At 49.1% G+C, this 22,636-nt stretch overlaps 1 protein-coding gene across 7 annotated transcripts in view; it reads right to left on the bottom strand.

Moving 5' to 3' along the window:
* Positions 1-2,447: 2,447 nt before the first annotated feature.
* The window catches only part of TOX2 (TOX high mobility group box family member 2), a 150,657-nt gene continuing 130,468 nt past the window's right edge, over positions 2,448-22,636 (bottom strand). For all 7 annotated transcript variants that reach the window (XM_055813953.1, XM_027783131.2, XM_055813957.1 and 4 more), the window contains exons 6-9: positions 13,903-13,983; positions 11,599-12,006; positions 9,391-9,521; positions 2,448-3,598 (exon numbers count right to left, since the gene is read on the bottom strand). In XM_055813953.1, coding sequence (XP_055669928.1) covers positions 3,562-3,598; positions 9,391-9,521; positions 11,599-12,006; positions 13,903-13,983 — 657 coding nt within the window. In that variant the 3' untranslated portion in view covers positions 2,448-3,561. The remainder of the gene's footprint in view (positions 3,599-9,390; positions 9,522-11,598; positions 12,007-13,902; positions 13,984-22,636) is intronic.

Genomic DNA, 22,636 nt, shown 5'->3' with positions numbered 1-22,636 from the left:
TTGTTTTGCACAGATAATCCTGAATTGGCAAGGTCACCTTTCAATGGCTCCCTGCGCTGCGGTCCTGAGAGGAGAGGAGACTTCACTGGAGGCTTTCACATGGCTTCAAAACCACTGATGCAGCTGGGGGCTGCCTGCTGGGGAGCAGGTCCATGGGGCTGCTGGGCATCGTGGATGGGCACCTTCCTGCAGAAAAGACAAAGCACAGGGACCTGGCGTAATGCAACGCTTCCAGTGATGACCTCTTCCAGACCCCTTCCCAGGGTTGGAAGCCTCTTCTCTGTGATTTCAGAGTCTCAAAACCACCTACTTGCCACTCATGAAAAAAAATTAACGTTTCAGAAACTCTCCCTGGAGTAAGTCCTCTCTTTCCTGTGATAACACAAGGTAGGTTTTCATCTTAATGTCCTATTTCCACACCCCCCACCCCCAATTTTAATAATTGCATATTTGGAAGAAATCTCCTGGCTCTGCTATTGCAAAATAATTATCTGCTCACCACCAGCCAGCCAAGCTGGGCTGCGTTCTTAGTGCTTGCACAGCTCCTTAGGAAGTTTTATTATGCTCTGCGTTTTATTTTCAAATGGCTCAAGATTACAGAGATAAAAGGGGAGCTTCATGGCCCTAAGCTGGCCACCAGCAGGGAAGAGTCCCACCTTTATAGCTTTACCCATCAGCTCTCCTCACTTGCCCATCTCCACAGCCGTTGTGCTGTGTTGGCGAGATTTTGCTGTGCTTATACCAGAATAAAATATAGGGTCACCATGGTCAAGGGGACAAGGACCAGGCACTTTTTCTGTTTATACTTGCAGAAAGCAGGAAGCTTGGGGTTAAAAGTGTAACTGCTCTGATGAGAGTTGATTCACGGAGTTACATCTTGATTTCACAGCTCTCTTATACCGAGAAAGCAAATGTTCTTAGCAGAGGGGACTGCCACTCAGTCGCCCCGCAGTAACACTGTGATGGCCTGGGAAGCAGAGGAGAACATAGATTTTATGCCAGGCTGATTGCAGGAGGAGCTTGTGACCCGCCTGGATTTCTGCAAGCCTCTGTGGTGTCCTGCAGCTCCAGGGACTTGCCACCTCTTGCCATGGTGCCATTATCTCCACCTCTCCTGGCATCCAGGGTGGTCTTCTGGGGACTGCTTGGTCCAAACCCATCATGCCCCAAACCGCTGCTCCAGCTCAGGTCTCCCTTATTGCCCCATCCAAAGCCGGCAGCTGCTGGGTGGGATTTTGGGGTGGGTCTTGTTTGATGTGCCAGCAGGGTGTGTGGGATGATGCTACGGCAGATGTCACGAACACAGCAGGACAACTCCCATCACGTTTCTTGCCCTGTCCAGTGGCCTGTGGGCCAGCAGGAGCTTAGGCTTGGTGTTCTATTTGGGACTTACTGCAACAGGCACAGGGCAGGGCAGCGAGTTTTTGAAACATATGTAAAACCATTAGGTGATGAAAATGGTCATTTACCTCACCAGAAAAACCCTTAACTCTGAAGGGTGAGCTCTTCCCTGGTTTATTAAAATGGTCTGAAAGCTTAAAAAAGTTATTTCAAGTTGTTGGAGAACATAAATGTTAAGGATGCTTCATCACAGATGGGTAGCAGTGAGGAAAAATAGGATCTTTGCTGCTGCATTTGGACCCCAGTGAGACCCGGTGCCCTGTCCTGCCTGGGAGACACAGCCATGCCCTGCTCCCTATGCTTCTGTTAAATGCTCACTGGAAGAAACTGGGCCTCAGCTAAATGCCAGTAACTTGTCTGCCAGTGACACAATGTGGTGAGACTCCTACGGCCAAGCTGCATCTACACATGGGCTTAAAATGGTACCTTAATTAACAGGTTTCCTTCAGGCAGGTGGCCCAGGGTGCAAAATTTCATATTGTCTTATTTTTTTATGCCATTTCATTTTTCCATCCTTGCTGTCAAAGGATGGAGATGCCGTTTCCATCCTTACGCCATTTGAATTTCCCATCTTTTTTGTGTGCTTCTCATCCATGCCTCCTGGGACAGGTTGGAAACGGGGCTCTTGTGGGCATGTGCCAGTGGCTTGGTGACCCCTGTCTGTGAGGACACGTTCTGGCTGCTGAAGGGGGGGCACAGGGGAGGGGGGCTGATACAGCTGGGGCATGGGATGGCTTTGTAAGCAACAAGCCATTGCCTGAGCAAGGGAAGCACCCTCTGCTGAGTGTAACGTTGGTGTTTTCTGAGAAAATGAAAAACAAATGCTTGTGCGTCTGTCGCTGTGCCTGCTTTCACTGCTGGGGTGGTCACAGGTGTATCTAATGAAGTAGCAGCAGCACAGAGCAAGGGGGGAGAAAGAGAATGCAAGTGAGAAAGTGATGGGGAGAGGAGCGAGGGCTGGCAGTGCCGAGGAGAACCAGGAAAAGGCAGGGACCTCGCTGGCCAGGGCATTTCCAGGGTCGGCCCCCAGAATAAGGAGAGACTGGTTCAGTTCTACTTTTCATATGTTTTATTATAAAGAAAGGTAAGATAAGCATTGTGAACTGAATGTGCCAGGTGCTGCGAAAGCAGCACCATCAAACAAAATAAAAAATAAAAAAAACCCCAAAATGCACCTTATGAGAAACTGTAATTATGCTCTCTAATTTTTCATAAATAGACAAAAATCATTGTCAGCAATTTTTAAATAGATGGACATATGGCAGAAAAAATATAATAATGCCATACAACATGGATATAAATTGTCCATTTCTTGCTGTACAAATAATAGAAACAAGTTTGGCAGGCTTTTTTTGTTTGTTTTTTTTTTATACACATCTCCCTTCTATGTATAACTAAAAAAATGTGCTACAATTAATATAAAATGCTTTTACTATAAAGTAAACTACTAATTTTTTTCACAAAAAAATCTTAAAGATGTCTTTAGCACAGCTCTAAAACACTTAGTAAACTACTTACAACTATCCAACAAATTATATTTTCATGATCTTTTTTCACATTTCTCCTCTTGTATTTTGCCTTCTGCTCTCTCCCCCCACCTACCTAGGAATAGTTTTTATTTATTTTTTGTATTTTTTTTCGCCAGACATCCAAGGCCTTTGCATGTACAATATTCACACAAACTTCACATTTTCTTGCACAAAGTTTAGTGCTGTTAGCAAGTCAAAAGAGTGCATCCTCCTACTGAGCTGGCCTAATGCTGGAGGACACCAGACCTGGCCTATGCTGTGTCTAAAAGCAGTTCACTAGGAAAATAGTCTGTAGCTAAGCTGATGGCAAGCAGAAAACCGGTGTCCTTAGTTTACTTTTTTTTGTTGGTTTTGTGTTTATGTATTTTAATTTTTTTTGTGTTTTTTTTTTTTTTAGGGTTTTTTTTTTTGTTCTTCACGATTTATGAGGTTTTGGGCTTCCACGGAAAGTAGTTTTTAGAGTTCAAGAGTAATCAAAGAAAACTGCTCTTAGAGCCTGGAAACGAAGCCAGCGACGAGGTGCAGTGGTAGCTGTCCCGTCCGTACGACTTGCTCGGTGCCTCCCCAGGTAGTCTGTCTGACCCTCTCAAGTGTCCTTCATCTGAGCCCCCTCAGAAAGAGATGGTGAGCTTTAGGTGAGGTAGAGTGCCTTGTCCCTTGGCAGCATGCTGTAAGAGAAACGAGAGGCAGAGGGTGAGACGGAGAGGGGCAGGGAAGCAGCCGGGAAGTCGCCTGGGGGGGCTCCAATTGCCATTTGCACACCTGGTCGCACACCCATTCCCAGCTGTGCTGGGTTTTTTGTGGCAACCATCACGCAAACCACAGTGGTCTGCACTGAGGGACAGGTGTGCGGAGGTAACCGAGCAAAGGGCACTTCAGGGTAAGTGCAACTTTAGTTCTTCCCAAATTTCAACAGTAAGGGCTAAGGCATACATTTCTTCCTGTGGCTTAACTTTTGCTCTCGCTGGGGCACAGGGGAGGGCCAGCTCTGGATTCCCCGCAGAGCACGCCAGCCTGATGCTGGTACCAGCTCCACCACGGCTGTGGGGTGCTGTGCCTGCAGTCAGCCCCTGGCCACCGGTCCCATCTCCAACACATGCTGTCCTTAGGCTTTTAAGATACATACTTAAGAATGTCCTTAATACATTCTTAGTAGCCAGTGCGGTGCTGTGTTCTGGATTTAGGATGAGAACAAAGTCAATAACATGCCGATGTTTTAGCTGTTACTCGGTGATGTTTATACTAAGTCAGGATTTTGTGGTTTCTCAGGCTTTGCCAGCCAGAGGGCTGGAGGGGCACGGGACACTGGGAGGGAGCAGAGCCAGGACAGCTGCCCCGGCCTGGCCAGAGGCATGTCCCGTTGCACAGAGCATCGTGCTCAGGATGGAAACGGGGGGAGCTGGCTGGGACGGGCCGGTCACTGCTCGGGGACTGGCTGGGCATCGGCCAGCGGGGGGGAGCAGCTGCACGGTGCATCACTTGGGTTGTTTTTTCCCTTGAGCTTTATTTCTCTTTCTCTTTTTGTTATTTCCCTTTCCGTTATTATTATTGTTGTTGTTGTTATCATCATAATCATTAGTATTACATTTTACATTATTTTGATTATTAAACTGTTCTTATCTCAATCCACAGATTTTACCCTTTTTTCTCCAATTCTCCTCCCCATCCCACCAGGGCAGGGCAAGTGAACGAGCTGATGCCTGGTACTTGGTTGCCAGCTGGGGTTAAACCATGCCACTAAGCTACGGAGGTTTAGAAAATGCTTTTGGATAAACTGTGCCATTCTGACGCTATATAAGGAGCAGGGGTCTCAAAAATATGATTGAGGGGCTTATGCCTGAAGATGCTTGTGGGTGTCCAGGAGGATTTACGTAAGTTTCATGGATGAAGAGGACGGGAGCAGGAGAATCCGCCTGCTTGATGCTTCTCTCCTCCTCTCCCAAAATAAGTATAACTAGAAAAAATGATGAGGAAGTGAGGAAAAAAAATCCTTGAGGCAGCAGGATTAGCCAGCCTTTCCCGTGGGTGTGACGAAGACAGCAGGAGGCACAAGGAACGCAAGGAGGACTGCGGTGCTGCCTCACGGGGGGCTACGGAGGGCTGGTGGGACAGCAGCCAGGCTGTGTGCTCTGCAACCACTGGCCCACCAGATCCTGAAATGATTGCATTCACGAAGCAATGACTTTGAATTCCAGGGACCTAGGTGTGTCCTGGAGAGGGAAGCTGGCTTACAGCACCCAGCCACGCTGTGTGCAGACCCTTTACAGCAAGGGGTGCGGGGAGGTGCCACCCCCCCCCCCCTCCCTGCCTGCAGCACCCAGCTCCCACCCTCCCTGCCGGCCGGTTGGCACTGGCAGCTTGTCACCAGCAGTGTCCCAGGGGGAACACAGATGCTCTTTTCTGTAGGATATAGTAGAGAGAAGGGTGGCTGAAGTCCCTCTCCCCTGGCTGATGTGTCCTACGTGGGTTTTGCTCTGAAATCTAGGTTTCTTTTTTTTTTGTTGTTGTTGTTGTTGTTTTTTTTTTAATGGGTTTTATAATCTACACAGATGTGATGGAAACTTGATCGGCTCCATCAAGACACCTTGGCCTTGGGAGGTGAAGACTACTACAGAGCTCTGGCAGACTCCGGTGTGGGTGTGCTTATGGGTGGAATAATAGGGAAACAGCAGACAGCAAGGTAGTGCTGTTGATAGAGCTGTCTTCTGACAGAGCGCAGAAGAGTCCGCACTTGGTTAATCTCCACATTTTTATAATCTGTGTTTAAAATGCAGAGTCTTCCCTACTGCACTCAGCTAAGATTTAATGCCACTGAGAAGCAGTGAGGTATTCCAGTACTAAAACTTCATTAATTTTACAAAATATGCTACAGAACATTTCCAAGTTCATTACAAAGTATTACCATAAATAATTGAATCCAGACTAAGTGCATTTGTGATGGTTTATTCTTGCCTTTTTACAGTGTTTGCTCATTTAGTTTCTGATTTGGAAAATTCCCCCATTTGGAGAGAATAACTTCATTGTCAGCAGGAATTAGCGGGGTTATAAACATCCCAGTGAAGTGGCTGTACATGCCTTTGTGCATCTGGACAAGGCACAACTGAGAGCATCTCATCTTTAGCCCAAAGAGGAGTGGGAAGAGGGGAGAAAAGTTGCTAAATGATGGCATCCAAAATGAATCTAATCCATGCCTTGCAAATGAGGGGAAGGACACAAAAAGATGAATCCGGTTCAGTGTTATCACCAAAATTCCTAAATGCTAGGAGACAAATGTAAAAGAAACCCTGCTTTGGAGTGGAAAGAGCTGTAATCAGAAGATAGGGCAGGGAAAACAAGTGAGGCGCCTCAAGGAATTAAGAAAGGTTTGCAAGTGACTGTAAACCCTGCTGCACCCTCGATACAGGTGAGCTAGCTCCCCTGGAGAAAGTCCCTGCCAAACTCAGGCACACGGCCAGCACCTGGGAAAGAGCAAGTGTGAGAACAAGGCTGTCAGGTGAGGGAGACAAGGCACTGTGTAAGTAGTTTGTGATACGATGGCAAAAAGCAATAAAATTGTACGCTGCAGTTGCTTGTGGGAAGTGATAGTCATATACTAAGCAGGAACTGAGAAATGATACCCGTGCCTTCACTAGCAATCTCGGGCGGCTTGGGCTTAAGCCCAGAAAGAGCTAGGAAAATTGGATGGAAGTCAGTAAGCACAAAATCATTAAGAATGGGGAGAGCATGAGCTAAGAAACATTTAAAGCTTGCTCTCTGACATGGCTGATTTATGAATTAAGGAGCGTCTGCTCGCAGGACCCTAGAATTTGAAGGGCATGAGGGAAGAAGTGTCATTTAATGGCATTTTAACTAGCATTGATAGGCTAGGGGGAAGAAAACCCCTACAGCAGTTCCCTTATTAGATGGAGGGCAGAGAAAGACCATCTTGTTAGTTTTTCAGAAGTTGTCTGGATGGCAAACACAACAGAAAATGTAGGACTGGGAGGGTTTGCCCCAGCTAACCAGTACCAACGTGTTGGAAGCTACAGAAATATCAAGGTCAGACATGAAATACAAACCCTAACACAGAGAGCAACACAGGACTGCCTGTGTGCTGAGGAGGTTGCTACGATCCTCTCTTTCAGGAACCTGGGACTCTAGAGCTGAGCCACATCACAACAGAAAATAATCCTTTTTCTTTCCAGCCAGTTGCTGATTTTGCGCCTCAGAGTGCTGCTTTAATTGCAAATAAGCTGAAGGCAGTTTTGAGGTTGAAATGGGCAATTACACGATCCAGAGACTGCCCAATTATACCTAAAACTGCACTGATGAATCAAACCCAACAAGACCTGCCTTCCCTTTACCACTGCTTTGCCTGAGTCCTGCTGGCTGCTGGAACCGACCCGGCACGAGCCCACCCTGCACCCTCACACCCAGCTCATGGCAAGGTGCCGGGGGGGAGCACAAAGGTAACGTTGAACATCACTTGGAAATCAGTGCACAGTACATTGGAGAAACCAGTCCCGACAGGAAGATGATGAGAATCGGATCATCTCTTTTCTCAACACAAGTGTAACCTTGAGACACACTGGGGCTGCAGTCCTACAAATGTGCGCGGATGCTACAAGCAATGCAGAGCATGCACGCAGGCAGCAAATACCGGGGGCTAGCAGGAGCAGGAGGTGATGGCAGTGCTGACGCACCAGGCTTTACAATAAAATGAGAACAAGCCAGCTTCGGGAGCTGGCTGCCAGCAGCTCGTGTGCTTCTAGTCATGGGCAAGGGCTCCCTCCTTAAAAGAGACTACATTTTTTGGTGCACTATGTGCTCTCTGCAGTACTGATCTATATCCACCTGAGTTCATTGCTGTAATCTACTCCAATAATTATCTGGAAGTCTCTGCATAATCTGTCTGGTTTTAGAATGACTTTTTTTCCAGGAAGCTGTGATAAATCCATGAAATTCGATATTTCTGCTATGACAAAGGCATGAAATGCATGAGCTTTGATCATGAATTGCATGGGCCCTCTGCTTACAATACGGCACTGCAGCCAGATGTCACACAGCTTGTTTTAGCAACACAGACCTCAATCCTGACTACTGCGGGAGTGTTTCACCGGTTTCTAGAGTGCCCTGAGCTTTCTGCATGGGGCCCGGGCAGTGGGATTTGCAGAGAGAATCAAGGGATTTTCCCAGCTGATCACCTAAGAAGCAATGCTTATTTCTAGGGGGGCTAATTTCTGTGGGAGCTGCCTCTTGAGATTCAGCACCTCTGGAAACTGGGATCCATGTGCTATAGCCCTCCAAGCATCTTTAGCATTTTGCCCACAGCATCCAAAGTGACTTTTATCATCAAGACCCAAATAGGTTCGTTCTTTCAGGTTGTCTGCAAGAGACTTCAGGAACGACCATGCAAAGGCTGCTGGCAGAGCCCAGACCAATGCATGCAGCTAAGCCCCCTCGGGCAGGCAGACAGCAGCGACAGTCTAATGGCTCAGCAAGTTATTTATTTCCCTAAAAGAAATAAACGTCTGCACAGTCTGTGCCCAGCCCAGCGATTGTAAGTGCACTGCTGGCACAGACGGGAGCTGTGCTCTGAAAAGGCTGGGAGCTTGCTATTATCTCCAGTGAAAGCACTGTGTTCCAGTACTTCAAGCAAATCAAACAATACTCAGAAGCTACCAAGCCTCCTTCCCTACTTGCTCTCCCGGCAAACCACGTGCCTGTTCTGCAGAGCACAATAGCAGTCTCCAAACTATTATTGCTGAGCCAAGAGTGGATTAGGCAGAGGTTGGAAAGGGCTTTCACACCCTCCCTGTTCCCCAGCTTTGAGACTATCCTGATGTTTTTATTTATTGGGGAATTCAAGCAGCACTGAAGGGACCTTTGTGCTGGCACATTCGTGCTAGAGCTTGTAGGGCATAAGGGGGAAGATCAGTGCAGATGTACATGGCCCTATCCTGCATGGTGCAGCAGACTGCAGCATCGTGTGGCTCTTGGGAGACTGAAACTTTGGGCGCTACCATGGTGAAACCCCGGGACCGATAAGGGACCCATTGCTGGAGACAACTACGGGAGGTTGTGACCTCAGGGATAAGAACAGTCACTTTAGGAACAGAAGGACATTGCTTATGGCCATGGCCACCTTCAGACCTCCAGGGACTCTGCCTGGGAGCCTGGGCTTCCCTGGCCTGCTCTAGAAGGAAATGTGTCCAGCTCCTGCATTGCTAATGGGATGGAAACACAGAAAAAGGAAAGCTCTTCATGCCCTCTGAAGAATCTATCTGTGAGTTTTAAGCTGCCTGCTTCCACAGCATCCTTTCAGTAAGCCTACAGAGAAGAGGAAACCTTGAACCTCATTGACCATAATTAGCCTACCAGCTTGCTACTGTACATTTTACAGCAGATTCTCAGCTGTTGCACACTGTCACAGTTCAGATAATAGAAAGAGCATTAGCACTGTGCTATTTTGTCTACTGGCCTGCAGTGGTTAATCCCACACTCTCTGCTGGGGTAGTCGTTGTCCCACTCAGTGCTTCCTGGGGGGTTTGATGCACCAGGCGAACGGGGTCCAACACTGTTTTGAAACTCAGACGAAATATGTGAGAAGTCCTGCAGGGTGGAAAAGAAAGGAAGGGTTACAGGAGTACACACAGCAGGAGAAACAGCAGATCTAATAATATCACATAAACACCTTCACATGCATTGCCCCAAAACCACGGCAGAGCAGAGCACAGGGTGAGCCCCAGGGACAGCAGCGGGTCCAAGCCCAGGACCCAAAACCACGGTGGTGGGACCTTGCAGAGTGCAAGTTATTGCAAGCAGGTGTCAATGCAGCAACATCTGTTTTACATCCCTCTTCTCCCCTCTTGTTTGTCAGGACGTCCCTCCTCGGGGGCTGGTGAATGGCTGCAGAAGACACGCAGCCGTGAAAGCCTTTGCATCAGCAGCCTGGCAATCAAACCCGTTTTTCCATTTCAAGTGCAGCTCCCTTTGCAGTAATGCGTTAGCCCATCGTCAGGTACAGTAACAAGGTAAGGAGCATCCACACAAGCAATGCTCTCTCCATCAGCTGTCACCGCCAGCAATTTAACAAGGACACTGCAGGACTGTTTTATCTGAAAGCTGATTAGTTTTCCCACTTTTTGGGGGTTGGCTTAATTAGGTCACTTTAGGCAATGTATACAAACAAGAGTCATGGTATTTACCTGACCAAGAACAGGATCTTCTCCAAAATATCCAAATTAGGGCAGTGTGGGTTATTTTTTTTGTCTTTTTATTCTTTATTCACAAATTTATGTGGTGTCCTTAGCAACAACAAGTACCCCAATTAAAGTTACTATGAGGATCCCCTTTTATGCTCATTTCTCGACATAGGCTATCACTGAATTACAGAAGCCACTTGGGCTTACGTAAAGCTAAAGCCCAATCACTGTGCTGAAGAAATTACTTGGAATACCCTGAACAGGTTGGAAATTAAAATCTGATTAAGGATCTGACCTTCCCACATGTGCTGTCTTTTTATTATGCTCAGGCATAACCCTGCTTCCACATCCCTGCTCTCCTTTGGTTTTCTTCTACTGCAACACTTGTTCCCAAAGCAACAATTTGTGTTTTCTCAGAGTTAGCCCCAAACTGAATAGGTCACATTATGGGAAAGGAAACTTTGTTTGCTGCTAAAGTACTGTACGAATGTTGTGATATATATCTAGTAAACATGTGAAACACAAATAATTCACCCATCTGGGTGAATATTGCAGTTAAAAGTATCATCAAGTAAATGGCAGCAGCTGTGAATTCAGAGCACATGTCCCCCACCGTGAATAGTTTGTCCAGTCCATATTTCAGATGGAGGAACTGGGGAAACCACTCGTCTCCTGACACTGGCAGGTTCTCTATGAGGCACAGGAAACGGCTTTTGCTATAGCCAATTTTTCCTCCAGATACATTTTCTTAATAGCAGCTTTAAAGAGGAGAGACTTTGCCCCTGCAGGCTGGCTCCCTGGGCACGGGCTGAGCCGGGCACAGCTGAGGGCGGTTTGCTTCAGCAGGTTTTACACATTCCTAGCGCCGCTCCGCAGGACTGGCTGTGCTGCTGTGCTGGTATTATAGCATACATGCAACCACACTTTGTGTGCTCTCGGCTCTCTGCCACAAAAGCGATTTTCTCCTCTTGCCAGGCAGTTCTTAGAAAAATACTGATCTTATATTTCATTTGTGACATTCCCTCTACCCTTTTTCTCCTCCTGCTGGCAATGCCCCTGGATCCATGCTCTTATTCCATGCCCTTCCAGCCCCCCTTCTCTCAGCAATATCACAAGAGGGGGTTTTCACCAACTATCCAACCCACTGTTTCAGATGACCATCAGCAAACCCCATCAGACCAGGCTGGGGGACCATGTGCACAAAGAGGGGCACCCCCAATTCCAGCAGCTTCCCCCACTGGAAGCGGCTTCACCGCCCCGGTCGCAAAAATCTGCCCCATTTGTTGGGGTGCTTATGCTCCCAGCTCAACACTCTTGAAAAAATCACCCCCAAACAATGAGATCTGCAAGCTGATGGAGCCAGAAGATCCCCTGGGGGACAACGTCGCCACCCGACATCCCCAAACCATCCAGAGCCCAACAGACCCAACGGGAAGAGGGGAAATGGTGCGGCTCGTGCTGCAAACCTCTCTCTGAGCACCTACCTGCTGCCCGGGAGGCGAGGCGTTCATGGGGGGCTGTACCTGTAGTGCCATGGGGGGGGACAGGAGGGGCTGCTGGGGGACCTGCTGCATGCTGAGGGGCTGGCTGAGGAGGGAGCTCTGCGGGTGGTGCAAGGAGAGCTGCTGGTGGAGGGGGGGGCTGATCTGGAAGGAGGGCGGCGGGGAGGCACTGATGCTGGGCAGCATGGGTTTGGAGGTGAGGGTCCGGGAGAGGCCAGGGTGGGGGTGGCCACGGTAGTTCTGCAGGTCTGACGGGGACAGGAACGAGCCCAGGCCAGGGTAGGGTGAGGAAGCCTGCGGCGGCATCGGGTACATGGGCTGCTTGGGGGGGATCATTTTGGAAGGTGGATTGCTCTGGGCACTTTTCGTCTCCCCCTGGTCAGCAGAGCTCTGTGGGAAAACAGAACGGAGGGTAATGAGAAAGGAAGGGAGGAAACATCGTTATATGTCCTGAGACAGCTGTCTGTCCAGCCGAGCTACCCGGACTCCCCACGGCTCCTGCTCCTCTCCCAGCAGCCGGCACGTGCAGCCCCAGCCCTGCGGCTCGCTGGGTGCAGTACCCGCATCTGGGAAATTAAAGTGCAGTAACTGGGCTGTGCCTCCGACAGAGCCTGCAGCATGGAGGGGCATCAACCTGTGCAGAGGCAAACCTCTCGCCTGCAGCTCACTCCTTAGATCCACATAGGTGGGTGACAAAATCTCTTTTGCTTCCAATAGAGAACAAATGAGACTGCAAAAACTCTGCTTTCCTAATCCTGTGTGTTCCTGTGGCCCTGGTGGGGTCTATAATGCCAGGACAATGGTGGCCGCCTTTCTGCAGGGAAAAGAGAAGAACAACGTGACATTTTATGGCTCAGACAATGATGTTTTTGTCCTGCGATGGGCTCTGTAACGATACTCCAGATCCTCTCTCACCTGGCAGCCAGGATCACACTGTGCTGTTTTACTCAAAACAAAGTTGCTCTTCTGTGAAGAATCAGTCATTGGAGAAACCAGGAAAAAATGAAACCACAGAATGCCTTGACTCTATGCCTTCCATGGTACCTGCCCCACACTGCTGCTGGCACATTCAAGGCAAGACCTTGAGAAGTTTCCAGAGGGACCAAGAAAAGCTTTAAACGCCCCAGCAGTCCTTTCCATTCCCTTCTTCTGTCCTTGCTGCCGTTCTGTTTACAAGTTAAGTCAGGTAACTTCAAGCCCTTCCAACCCACCACCACAATCACCCAGATGCTCCAGATGATGGTTGATTTGGGCCATCACATTATTTCCCTTGGCAGCTGAATGTGATGATTAAGTACCGAGGGTGTTGTCTGGTAACAAGGAGAAGCTTTAAAGGAAAAAAGCCAACCTGATAAGCATACAGCCCAAGGGAAGCACATCCCCCTGAGCCAGCAAGCCTACGAGCTCTGCAGGAGCCACCCCAAACTCACCAGCTGCTAATGCCTGTGTCCCCTCTCTGAAGACACAGAGGAGGACAAGGTGTGAGGTCCCCTGGGGTGGGCATCTACATCTGGAGGGCTTGGCCCAGCGTTGCTGCCCCAGGTGCAGACTTGCAGCACTGGGAATTCCCATCTAAATCTGAAATCCCCTGGAAGTTCACTGCCAGGCGCTGCAGTGGGCTCTCGGGGTCTTGCCTGGCAGCAGGGCGTTAAGCCTGTATGTGCTCACATACTCCTCAACCTGCAGTTATGGGTCTTACTCCCTAAAACCCTACCCTCGGCTGAGCACGCACAGGGGAAGCAGGACCCGGGGTCCTGAGCAGCCGGAATGGCCCAGGTGCCCAGGGCAGGGTGCAGCAGGGATGCTGGCACCTGGCTGCTGCCCAGGGCTGGCTGGTGAGCCCAGGGCTGGGGTGTCACCTTCCCCGGGGCCAGGCCCGGTGCCACCCACAGTGAGACATCCTCCTCCCCTCGCCGGTGCTCCTTCACTTGCTGCACTCACACCCTGAGAGCTGGGCGAGCAAGAACAGCCACTGGCAGTGGGGACAGGCAGCAGGGGCCCCTTTCCCTGGAGCAGGGACTCCCCTCCCCTGCTGTGACACCTGCTGATGAAGACAACCCAAACCGGGGTCTCGTCTCAGGGTGCTAAAGGCTGAAGTCAGCCTGGTGCCTGCCTGGCTGCAGAGCATTGCTTTTCGCTCCTCAGGAAGGTGGCTGACACTGATATCAGTCCTGATAGCATGCTTACACTGTACTTCTTACAAACTTGCTCCCCCCTGTAAAGTCCTATGAGTTGCAAATAATTCAGCATTGCCACGTCCACTGGCAGCGCGAGCACAGGCTGTACCTTGGAGACGAGGCTGGCCCGGTACGCTGCCAGGGCTTTCAGGTACTCCTTCTTCGCGGCTTCTGTTTTCCTCTTGTATGCCTGAAAGGACCAAGCAATGGATAATAATTAATAAAGTAGAACAGGGTGCTGCTGGGCTTGGCTGCACCCTGCCTGCTCAATGGCACCTGCTCCACTGAGGCCATTCCAGCGCGCACGTGTGCGTGGAAAACTCATTTCTGCTGGAGAGGAATCTACCCCAAATCAAGCTAATAAAGCCTCCAGATTGGCTCACGCTGGGATTTTTGGTGGCATCACAGGCCAGAGTGGACTGCCTGCCTGTGCAGGCATTTTTGCACATCGGCTGTGAGAGACATAGCCTGATTTTACAGGGTGAACTCAATGAAATCACTTCCAGAGAGCAGTCAGCAGAGTGTGCAATCCAGGCTCTTGGAAGAGCAAGACAAGACCCAAAATCCCCAAATGATAGGACTAGCTGAAAAAAAACGGTGAGACACTCATAAATCCTAAACTACTCATTAATTTTCTTGGCTTTCCCATTACTAAGCCTTTAGAGCTCAAAACTCCAGCTCTCCTCTGCAGTCCTGACAGCTGGGAAGTGCTTTCTCGTCATATCAAATCCAAGATTTCTCCTTGTTCTTACAACGTGGGGAGCTGGGGCTTGCAGGAAAACAGCAAGTATCAGGAGAGTTTGGTACTCTAAGAAAAAAAAAAAAAAGCCTTATATATGAATTACTGTTTATTCTTTTTCTCTCTCCCCTGTAATGAGACATGCTTCACGATCGTTTCACAGTGCTGGTCCCCTTTCTGCCCAGAGTTTTGCCCTCCATGTATGTGAAATGCATGGTGTACTCCAGCCTGTCTCAAGCAGTGCGAGTCCTCGTGGGGTTAAACAGATTAAACTGGGCAAGTGAGAAGAATATTTTAAAACAGAATAAAAATTTCAGCAAAATGGCAGAAACTCCCAAGAAAATTACCCACCAGCCCTCTCCTCTGCTGGAAACTCAAAGCTCTCCTCCAGCGGCACACCGACAGTCAATTCCAATTAGAACAGATTTGCATACATTTAATTCTGCTTTAAAAACAATGACAGCTTTCAACAATCAAGATGCTGAAGGCCAGTGGGGATATTTAGCTCCTTTCCCCTACAAATTTCCACAGCCACGGCAGCACCCAGCCTCCCCCCTAACACTGACCTCCGAGGGGAAAAAACCTTCCAGCAGTTAACTTGCCCAGTTACTTGAATTTCAGTTTAAAATCAGTACAGATAAATTCTATTAAAAATGGATCGAAAGTGCTATTTTCATTGCTAAATCAGAAAGACTCCCGTAATGAAATGTTTTGACTTGACACTTTGGAGGTCTCAGATGGTAATTTTCTGAAATGGAGCGTTTTCCTAAGTTTGTCTTTGGCTTTATGGTATTCAGGAAGTATTATATTTGCTCCATTCAGAACAAAATTACATTTCAAAATGTCAGCCTGAAGAAGAGTTTCCCTGTGAAAAGCAACTATTTCTTCAAACTGCATCAGTTCCCCTAATAAAAGCTATTACCTTTCTCTACAGCCCTCACCTCCCCTCTGTCACCCATCACAGCAACACCGGTGCCACCACCACGGCACCTACTGTAAAGCACAAACACGGGGTGCCCCCGGCTCTGCATGTGGTACCTGATGCCTGCCCAGCTACGAGCGATGAATTCCTGGGTCTCAGGCCAGTAGAAGAGTGGCCATAGCTGGGTGCTGATGTATTGAAAACATATTTTTCCCCCCCTCTGTAACAGCGAAATACCAAAAGTGTTTTCCCTATTTTTTTATATCTGGGACAGTGGGAAATCAAAGTATTCACAGCCATGCAGAGAAAAATTTAATTAGTAGGAAGACGCGTCTGGAGAAAGCCTGCAATTTATGGACAGTGAGAGGGCAGGTAAATGAGACTTCCTTAACCTAAATGCAAATAAATGAATAATCAATAAATTCCATGCCTGCCTTCACCTCCATTACTTGCGTTTTCTGCTACACTTTTTTTTTTTCCCACTCTTCATCTGTCTGTGTCTTTTTCAGACAATGAGCGGGCGCTGTGCCCCACTCATGTTTGGAAAGCGCTGCCGGGGGATGCCTGGTGCAGCAAGGCTGGGCAGGGGCAGCCAAGTGGCACAGCATCCCATGGGGAGAGCAGGATTGCTCCCAGCAGGAGCCTCCATGCTGCCCAGGCCAGCCCCTGCTCCAGCCCTGGCCACCAGCAAGGCTACAGAGAAGGGTGAGAGGGTAAGCCCAGGAGGTGTTTCCTCTGAGATGCTCCCTCCAGCTCTGGAAGGTTCCTGGTGGGTCATCTGGTTTGTGACCGTAGGGTCACAGAATGGTTTGGGTTGGCAGGGACCTTCAAGGACCATCCAGTCCAACCCCCCTGGCCATGGGCTTGGACGCCTTCCACCAGCTCAGGTTGCTCCAAGCCCCATCCAGCCTGGCCTTGAACACTTCCAATGATGGGGCAAGCACAGCTTCTCTGGGCAAACTGATCCAGTATCTCAATACCTTCCCTGTAAAAAAGCATCCCCAAGGGGCTCCTGCTGGACCTCTGCAGTCCCACCTCGCATGGGGGCTTTCTGCACCCCCACCGGGCTCCGACGGGACCGCAGCCTGCTGCTGGGGCAATGCCGTGCTGGCGTGGGAAGAATGGATCTGAACAAAACTTCTCACGAATCCTCTGCGTAAAGGCAGCTCTAGTGCAGTATTTATAACCTTTAAAATTTTAATTTAAACATTGACAAAACCATGTTACTTTCTAATTAAATCCCATTTTCTCCCAGGGATTTTAATTTCAAAGTAATTTATCAGATTTAAGGATCCTCAAAACATTTTGCATGTTTTTCTTTCTAACCTGCCATGCCCACTGATTTATTTCCCTTATTCATTAGCAGGAGGATTCATTAGTCATTAAGTGAGTGGGTGGGTTGGGGGGGAGCAAAAATGGTTAGTGATTATGAAAACAAAAAATCAGAGCTGTAAGAAGCATATGTTGGGATCGTAATCCTGACACCTCTGTGTCTCAGCAAAGCAGCTAGTAATTGTACCGTAATGAAATGTTCTTGTTTGATAACCAGTTAATTAGAGAAGACAATTATTCCAAACCCTGCCGACACCCACGAACGGCTCCGTGTCATGCAGGCCCTGAGTGACAGCCGGAGCTGTTACCGGTAACCTCTGCATCCCGGCCCGCCTGCCTCAGCAGAAACGCTGCTTCCCGAGCCTGCGGAACGATGGAAACTGCTCAAACTCTCCCCCCCAAAAAAGCAGGGGGTGCGCTGACCCCAAGCCAAAAGGTCTCTGCTGCAATCCGAGACGGAGTTTGGGGCATTTTGCTTCAGAAAAGACATAGACCATCAGGAGAGAAGAGATGAAAAGTGCAGCAAAGGTCTCCATGAGGAGAGCCGAAGGGCTCCGTGTGCTTTGCTGGGAGAGAAGAGACCAAGGGGAGCCACAGCCTCCAAATGCGATGCAGCAAGGGAGGCACTAACGATCCCCTGCATCTACTGCAGATCGGAGAAGAGGCAATAGGCTTACACTGTAACAGGGGAAATGTTGGCTAAGCAAGAGGAAAGTGTTCCTAACAGTAAGGATAATTAAGCACGGGAAGAGATTGCCTGGAGAGATGTGTAATCTCCACCACTGAGGGTTTAAGAACAGATTAGGCACACATCCATCAAGAATGGCTTAAGTAGAGATGATCCTGACTTCAGGCAGCAGTATGGTCTGGCTGACCTCTTAAGTCTCTCCTTGCCCTCCTTTCTATGATTCCATGACTGTTTTTTTCCCCCCCCCCCAAATGTATAAATTTGGATTTTATTCTGCTTGTAAATCTGGAGGGTTTTTCTTGTAACTATTATACACTTTCCTGCAAGATATCTCTTGGGATCATCGCAACTTATGGCTTACTCATAAGATGACTCGAAAGCCCTCCCTCTCGCTGCACAGCGGTGTTGCCACAGCACCCTTCTCTTTGCATACGGCCTCCATGCAGCAATCAGAAACGCATAAAGCAAACACGCCACGTCATCCTTACTCCTTCCCAGCTCTTCCTCACCTTGCACCCTCCTCTGTATCCCTGCTGCTCCCTTCTTGGGGAAGTCTTATTCTTCCACTAAAACCAACTATCCCAAGCTCCATTTACTGTGTACATCTCCTGTGCACGTCTCCTTCAGACTAACAGCCACAGCCTGGATTGCCAAGTCCTGAGGTCAGCTAGCTTGACCATGGGAGACACCTGCCAATGATGCCCATCGTGAGGCTGTTGGTTACGCAGTGCTCCAGCTCCCCCAGGCTCTCCCAGCTATGGCATGGGAGCTGCTGAGCATCTAACGTCCCTGAGGACCCCTGCATAAAAGGCCCTGGCAATGGGAACTATTCGCAGGGTTTCAGGAGAGCTCCTCCTTTCCCCTGGTGGAGCTAGAGTGTTGTGAAGCAGTCCTGTGGAGAAGGAATGGGTAAACCCATGACCAAGTAGCAATTACCTTTTGATTGATTGTAAAGATTCCTGCTTTCCTCTGCCCTGACTCCATGGTGCCACCTGGGTGTAAGTCATCTATCACTCCATGTCAGGGCACAAAGTGTGTTCTTGGGACAGCCCATAGAATACTCCAAGTGAAACAGAGGAGAGTGACAAATTCAACCCCTAACCTCCAATGAAAAGCACACAACATTCATCTTCCACACTTCTGATCTTGCTCTCCAGGAAGAGAGGTCACACTCCTGGAGCTGCTTTTAAGAGCAGTTCTGACTCTTCACATCTGCCCTATCGTTATCCTGGTCTCCACCAGACCTCTCTTGAAAGCTTGTTTGGGATCAGTGCTTTCATCCTTCTCCGGTACCTGGCTTTCCTTGACACTGCAAAGATGCTGAAACCTCCTTCCAGGCCAGGGCCACTGGTTGGACCCCTCCAGCCCCTCGCTGCCAGGGCTTTGGGGCAGCAGCAGAAAACTGGAACCAGTGGTGGCTGCACTGCTGACAGCTCTGTACAGCACTGGACGTGGGCAGTTCGATGGCCACGCTGCCAGGCAGCACCTGCTGCATGCAGTTCCCATGGGATCTCTTCCCATGATGGCTCTGACATAGGACAGCTTTACAGCTGCCCCCAGATGCCTTGTCCCACCGCAGATACATGCAGTGTCCTGTCACTAGGTGATGTATCAGGTTCAATGAGCGGATGAATCTGATTAGATGGGTGATCTATTATTTTCTGCTGAGCAAGTAATTTTTCTGCAGGGTAATTTATCCCTGGAGTGTGAAGGCTGTGTTATTCTCCAGGCTGTGCATCTGTATTGGAAAACCACATCTGCATTTGGCCATGGAGTCACTTCCCATTACTGAACTGGTCCTGGTGAAGCAGGGCTATTGCGAGCAAGTACTCATCTCTGCCTATGTGTCCCCAGCAAGTTCCCAGGCCCATAAACTCAACTGGAAATGCTGATTTTGTCCAACTCGGCTTCTGCTTAGTTAGGATGGGAAGCCCTCGTTCAGCCTGAGGTTCGCTCAGCAGATTGCTCAGGAGCTTCTTGATGCCTCTGCTCTGAGCTTCCAGGGTTAAGGGAAACACCGACCCAATGCTTTGAATCTGTTGCTTGACATCGTAATGGAGAAAAGCAGGTTCCAGAGTTACCTGCAACTGCCAGCTTGGCAGTGTGCCCCTTGCTTCATCATCACCAGGCTCCAAACCAGCGTCCTTTCCCCCAAAACACAGGGAGCAACGGGAAGGTGCTCAGAGAGGGAATAAGAGAACATGGCAGAGAAGAGCAAATCCCACCGGTGACTTCTCAGTGTGCTCTGGAGAGTTTCCAGGCTTATCCCTCAGATGAAATCCCCCTGGGAAGGACAGCCCCCAGGGCTGTCACCTGCAGGGCTGGGGGCCGTGGGGAAGGAGGGGAGGGGGCTGCAGCCCTGCCGGTGGCACGAGCTGGCACCAGGCTGTGAGCGCTACGTCTGCGCTGGGGGAAAAACTCTTCCTAGCGAATTAGCAGAGTTTGCTCCAATCTAGTGCTCAAATTCTTCTAATTTCTGTCAAAGCAAGCAACCCTTTTACACCTCGCTGGGTAACGCTGTGAAGGCTGGTCTGCGTTGGCTAATAAAAAAAAGACAAACCACCGAGGTGCGGGATGCTGTGAGCCTCGAGCAGGGACCTGGAGCTGCAGGCAGATTACTACGACAGGTACCCCATTTGATGATAATAGCTGAATTAGCATTTCACTCTCCACCAAAGTCTAAGCTATCTCTACAGGAACAGCTGCTAAACTATTTGCAAAGTTCAAAGAGTATGTATTAATATTTTTTTTTCCCCAAGTCACATTCTTCAGATTCCCATGTAAGCTTCTTAGAAAGGGCCACGCCAGCTGTTGAAGAATGAAGATTACAACATCCTGCTAATGCAGCGCTGGAGATATTTAAAGGTATTGTTATTTATTACTGTTATGCACGCACAGCCACACCGGAAGGGGTTAAAATGGGGAAGAAAACGGCGCTTTGCCGAACAGGTGTCCTTGAGCAGTACCCAAGGACACGGAGATTGCTAATCCTGTATTCCACAGCATGATCAAATCACCAGGCAACAGATATAAATAAAAAAAGGCAGGAAATAAGGAAATTTAGATACAAGTGTGTCAGAGGGAAAATGAAGATTCATTGTGAAGAGGCTGAGAAGAGAAGAAGAAGGAACAAAATGACAAAGGCACAAATGATAAACCAGTAAGAACAAAAGAAGGGGGGGGGGGGGCAGGGGGGGGAAGCCTCTCTGTGAAATACATGTCTGTGACAGCAGCAGCCAAATCAAAGATGCTCCTAGATTATATGGTTTCTTGCATAATATGCATTCTGGTTCCTGCTCAGTGTTTGTCTTTCAGTTAGTGCACAGGGAAAAAACCATATCTGAAATGGGACGTGAGCAACCTTTATTTTGCTTGTTTCACCAGGAGGAGAAAGCAAATTTGCTTTGTGGGAGCAGCAGCACCTGCTCAATGGCAAATAAATAGCTACAGCTTTGATATTACAGTGCATATAATCATTAGCAGCACAAATGCCAGAGGATTAACCCTCTGCGTGCTGGCCTGAGCTACCTGGCAAAGAGATGGCATCTTGTTTCTGCCTGCAGAAATGCTCCACGTAACGTCTGTGGGGCAAGTGCAGCTGGAGTGGGGCTGAGGCTCTGCCTGCCATGGGGTGGGGGCACAGGACCACCCTCCTAGCTGGGTTGCACTGGCAGCATGGCTACAAGCCACCAGCACGGGCTTTCCTCATCCCTTTGGCACTGGCATGGCAGCCACCCCACGCTCTGCATAACTCCTCTGTGCACGATGGAGCTGGCAGGGATGGATGAGCATGTCTGCAGACACAGTGGGGCACGTGCCGGGGGCTGCTGACTCATGGTGGGGGATCACAAATTCAAAATGCCTGGGCTGAGGTTGTGTTTATCCGCCAGCTTGCTTTGAACCCCCTCCCTGGTTGCTCCCTACCTGCAGCTCTCCCACAAGGTAGGAGCCAAACCACACCTGGGCTGGGGAAACACCGTGCCCAGCAGAAGGTGGGAAATACGGATTGTAAACCTTGTCTGAAGCAGAAACTACAGTGAGGTAAATGGCTACTTAATAATTGCATGGTGGGTCTGGGGTCTGCAGATCAGCCCTCCAGAGACGTGATGCCCCAGCCCCACGCTGAACATCTTGGGGGCTGCGAGAGATCCAAGTCTGGGACCACAGCTCAGCCCCAAATCAGGTCCTACAGCCTCAAACCCACTCTCTTTTCTCATGCCAGGAAGAAGGGAAGCTTTCTTTAAAAACCTTGCTCATAGTTGAGCAAGAACGTCCAGATTTGGCTCTTGCTTGCCTACTGCTGCATTGGTTTTTCCCTGGGTTGCCTTCTGCACTGCATTCTGCTGTGAGGATATGAAGATATTAAAAATGACTGTTGTCAATAGAGCTAGGAGTAGCGCAGCGGGGGAAACACTTCCCTTTTCCACCTTTCCCCCCTCCCCAGAGCATGATGCTCCTGCCTGGCGATGAGCCAAACCACGGTGCAGTGCAGCCACGTGGCAGTCTGGGCTCTTAGGTCCCAGCAGAATTTTGGCCAGTGATGCGTAGCCGTCCTGTGGTCACTGGGAGTCCCCTCCGAGATGTGCCAAGAGAGTGCTGGGCACGGGCTGCTTGTCTTCATCGTGAATGCATGCACCATGTCCTGCAGTCCTCAGGAGGAAGGATCTGCAGGACAGCCTGGAGACTTGTTTTCACATATTAAAGACATTTTGTTAATTCCTTTTTTTTTTCCTTTTCCTTTTTTTCCTTTCCATTGCATTGCTTTTATGAATCCAAACAAACTTGACTGGGGATGCTGGCAGAGGAAAGCAAACAGGGACTAAATAAACTCCCTTCCAGCCAAGCACTTCAAAAGTGAACGTGCCACATCGCACAAACCAGCAATATGGTCCCAGTGCCAAAGATAAATAGTGTCCCTCCAGCCGGAGTCCCAGGCAGGGAGGTAGCTGTCGTGGGAGAAAACTATACAGCTGGAGACAAAGCCAGGAAGTTAATATTTAAGCATTCAGACAAGGAACAAATGACTTAATTAAATCAATTACAGAGGGAGAAATGGAGCCACTTAGAAAGTGTGTGTAAAGAGACGGCAAGGCTGCTACTATCTCATAAAAGAGAAGGAAGAGTTAGCAGGGAAGATAAACGGACTGGTTTAATCCCTGCTG

This window comes from Falco peregrinus, chromosome 9 (assembly GCF_023634155.1).
Source record: "Falco peregrinus isolate bFalPer1 chromosome 9, bFalPer1.pri, whole genome shotgun sequence".
NCBI classification, from domain to species: Eukaryota; Metazoa; Chordata; class Aves; order Falconiformes; family Falconidae; genus Falco; species Falco peregrinus.
The sequence above is the reverse complement of the archived record's forward strand: the minus strand, read 5'-3'. Positions and strand labels throughout refer to the sequence as shown.